The sequence below is a fragment of the Dendroctonus ponderosae genome, unplaced genomic scaffold (genome assembly GCF_020466585.1).
Source record: "Dendroctonus ponderosae isolate FM_Combo_2020 unplaced genomic scaffold, Dpon_F_20191213v2 Dpon_F_20191213_1, whole genome shotgun sequence".
Classification (NCBI taxonomy): Eukaryota; Metazoa; Arthropoda; class Insecta; order Coleoptera; family Curculionidae; genus Dendroctonus; species Dendroctonus ponderosae.
This window is the reverse complement of record NW_026017110.1, coordinates 43192099-43195428: the sequence shown is the minus strand read 5'-3', so window position 1 is coordinate 43195428 and position 3330 is coordinate 43192099. Positions and strand designations below refer to the sequence as shown.

The following is a 3330-nucleotide window of genomic DNA, read 5'->3' as shown; positions in this document are numbered from 1 at the left end:
GCGTTCTACGAGCTTTTCTTTTGTGTACACTAAATTTCAAAATTTTGTTAAAGGATCTTGCTCCCAAACCATACTAGCAACAAAACGTGTACATAATTCCGTTGTAACAAATATACTCTGAGGAAGGATATTTAATTTTATATATGCAAACTGTTTTATTTCAAATTTCCAAATACATAAATATGCAACGTAAATATGTATTTTATTCTCTATTGTGTTTTCGATAGCCTGTGGCGCGCTTGTGTACACTTAACCGACTTCTCGTCCGATATTTGAATTAATTGTTCATGATAACAAGCTGCGCTTTTGGATGTTTGGTCGATAAGACGGATTCTCATAATATTGAACTTGAAAAACTCTCAATTAGATAAATAAGTATATTTTTATCATAGAAAGGAGATAACTAAAATATTTATAATGGGTTTAAAACATAATTATATATAACTTTTTCAAAAACAAATACACTGATTTTTACAACATAGAAAATGATCAACCGTTTTACATTCATGATAAACATTAGTTGTTTGTTATCAAACTTCTTAAATGTACCTGATAATATCCTTACATTACTATTTTTACAATGATTTCCTTCGCATTTGGGAAATATCTGAAAAGCTCTGACTAACTTTGAAGAGAAAATGTTAGAAATTATTGTGGAGTTTATACGATCCAGATTGCAAGTAATTTTCTCATTTTCAAAATATCACAAAATTGCATCACCTTTGCAGATATTTCAATCATCTCAAAAATGTTCGAGAATCGATAAAAATTAACAGTTTAACCCGAGTCCAAATGGCACCACCAGATCTTCTTTATGGTCCACTTTAATGTCATTTATGGCATTAAGAGCTGCAGTAACTGACGAACTTATCTAAAATATAGTGGATATTTGTTGTTTACCATTAAAGAAGCAGGCTTCAGCGATACGCTTACCAATTCAGAGTCATCTAACGATAGCAAATCAGCTCCGAGCACCTTATCTGGTTGCGGGACATCTTGTAAAATGCATGTTTTTAATTTCGGTGCTAAACTAGCTTTATTAGCAGTTAAAACCTGTTGGACCTTTACGTTGTATGATTTTACTCTATCAAGGTAATCATGTTGTTGGAGATTGTGTGAGTCTAGAGCAGCAACATCAATAACATTCCTTAAATGAAATTATTCACATGAATGTAACGGGCTCTATATTAAATACAGTAAAACCCCTTTAATCCGAACGTCTTCAAGCTGACGCTTTAGTCCGAAGAACAATTCGTTTTTCCGAACAATACACGGGTTGAGACAGATCCCTCACTGTTTTTTCTTTTCAAATTTTCAGAAAAAGGGCCAACTTTTTGCAACCAAACTTATGAAAACACAAATTTTAAAGCGAGTGTTGGGTGGCTTGATAAATTTAAAAACCGATATGGGCTTCAACAACTATCAATCACAGAACTGGAAAATGTAGTTGTTGCACTAAATATATAATGCAAACAAAAGTGGCTTATTTTGGAAATTACTCCCTCAAAAGACACTCGCTGACCAATCTGAGGCATCAACCCCAAGTAGAAAATTACATTTATACGTTGTTCAAGCGCCTGTAGGACTCATAAAGTGAAATCGTAAGTGTTAGGAAATTTCCAATTTAGTTAATCCGAATTTGCCTCTGCAATAATTAGTTAGGATTACAGAGGTCATACTGATATTGTAACTGCTTTATTTTTACCTACTCGCTGTCGTTTATGTACTTACGTAGCAGTTTCTTGAAGTATTCTAGTTAATGCAGATTGTTCATCAGTCTTTTTAGGTAAATCATTGGGATTTCTATTTAAGATGTCATCACTAAAACAAACCGGGACGATCTGGTTGTTAAAGTATGCACATACGCTGTATTTTACCATTAAAATCCACTATTTACAACTTGGCTGATTTTTCAGTTTATCAGGCCCCCGCGTTCGAAGTTATACAATATACCTTCCAGATGGTCGGTCCATTTGCTAACAACGATTCTTAGTGGTGTTTTTAGAGTAATGCGTTTTCCGCCACTTTTCGCTGATTGAAACTCACTGCTGTTCCATAAGAAAACAAAGGATTCCTTGACTTCCACCACAAAGAAAAGTTGTTAATAAAAGGATTGTTTATAATTGTAAACACTCTTGGACGATAAACTAATTAATTTTACTAAGACTTGAACTATGACCGATAAGGTAGGCAAAGTAGAGGCATTCGAAAACCGAAAACTGACCTGTTAACTCTTGCAATGTGCACATTATTTGATACTGGATCTATCAGCAGATGTGTCCTTTCGTTTGGTTCTCGATTCTAAGGAAAATCAAGCCAATTTCAACGAGTAATTAAAGAAAAATACGAAGGAAAACAAAGGAAGACACTGCTGCTGATACTTGCCTGTAAAGAATTATCATCTTTGCAAAATAGGCTCCAGCAACATCCCATTATTTAACAACTCCTAGACTTTGTCTGATTAATTTAAGAGACCAGTGCGTTTTAATTCAATTCGAAATTATTTATTCGGGCATTTTAGAACAACTAGAGAACTAGAGCAGATGCAAAATAATATCAGATGTTATCTGTTAGAACTGATAGCAGTTTTGTGACATTGACACTGACGCTAGTGGCCGCAGTACCGCATTTTGTTTTTAAACCCATTTGCTTACAAAGGTTTTTGGAACGGATAAAAAATTATTTAAAAATGCAATTAATTGTAATTACATCAGCCAATCGTGTTTCAACGGAAAGTATGTTTAGTGAATTAAATTAATTAAAGGGTAGCTTGAAATAGAAAAAAAATAAATAAAAAAATACACTTGATAATAATATAAAAAATACACTTGACGCAAGAATAATCCCCATGTTGCCATTGAAAAGTAGGGTTAAACTTTTTGACAGCAATTTGTTTATTCATACGTGCGAGTGGCGTATGTTTAAGGTGTTTTATTTCCATAGAATTACCGAGTAGACAAACTATCAATTAAATTCGAGCTGATTTTCGCGATGGTCAGTCTTTTCTATGTTTGATCAATCGAATGGGTTTTACGCTAATTTTATCTGATTTAACATTTCAGGCAAATACCGAAAGAAAGGGCACTTTCAAGGTAGAGTACCTTCTAAAGATCGAATCGGAAGTGCAGGATCGTTGGAAAAATGAAAAAATTAACGAGTTTAATGCTCCACAGAAACCCAAAAAGTCAGATGAGAAGTTCCTGTGCACTTTTCCTTATCCTTATATGAATGGAAAACTCCATTTGGGCCACACATTTTCACTGTCGAAATGCGAATTTGCAGTGAGGTAACCAACCACTGAAACAGGCTTTTAGCTTAAGACAAGCATTT

General features: G+C 33.9%; 3 protein-coding genes and 1 long non-coding RNA gene across 4 annotated transcripts in view; 3 read left to right on the top strand and 1 right to left on the bottom strand.

Annotated features, from left to right (window-relative positions):
• The window catches only part of LOC125504561 (uncharacterized G-patch domain protein DDB_G0278987-like), a 4442-nt gene extending 4365 nt beyond the window's left edge, over positions 1 to 77 (top strand). Inside the window, exon 6 of the mRNA XM_048666774.1 lies at positions 54 to 77. Within this exon, the coding sequence (XP_048522731.1) occupies positions 54 to 77 (24 nt within the window). The remainder of the gene's footprint in view (positions 1 to 53) is intronic.
• Positions 78 to 363: 286 nt separating this feature from the next.
• On the bottom strand, positions 364 to 2599 carry LOC109544835 (ragulator complex protein LAMTOR1). Its single transcript, XM_048670268.1, has 5 exons — positions 2386 to 2599; positions 2225 to 2301; positions 1732 to 1821; positions 934 to 1147; positions 364 to 871 (listed from the first exon to the last, which is right to left on the bottom strand). Exons 1-5 carry the CDS (start codon positions 2431 to 2433, stop codon positions 770 to 772), a joined length of 531 nt encoding a protein of 176 aa, XP_048526225.1. The 5' UTR covers positions 2434 to 2599; the 3' UTR covers positions 364 to 769.
• A 56-nt stretch (positions 2600 to 2655) lies between these two features.
• On the top strand, positions 2656 to 3142 carry LOC125505785. Its single transcript, XR_007282406.1, has 2 exons — positions 2656 to 2994; positions 3063 to 3142. It is a non-coding gene; the product is annotated as an uncharacterized LOC125505785 (long non-coding RNA).
• A 126-nt stretch (positions 3143 to 3268) lies between these two features.
• Positions 3269 to 3330, top strand: part of LOC125504542 (leucine--tRNA ligase, cytoplasmic-like) — a 2193-nt gene continuing 2131 nt past the window's right edge. The window contains exon 1 of the mRNA XM_048666720.1: positions 3269 to 3281. Within this exon, the coding sequence (XP_048522677.1) occupies positions 3269 to 3281 (13 nt within the window). The remainder of the gene's footprint in view (positions 3282 to 3330) is intronic.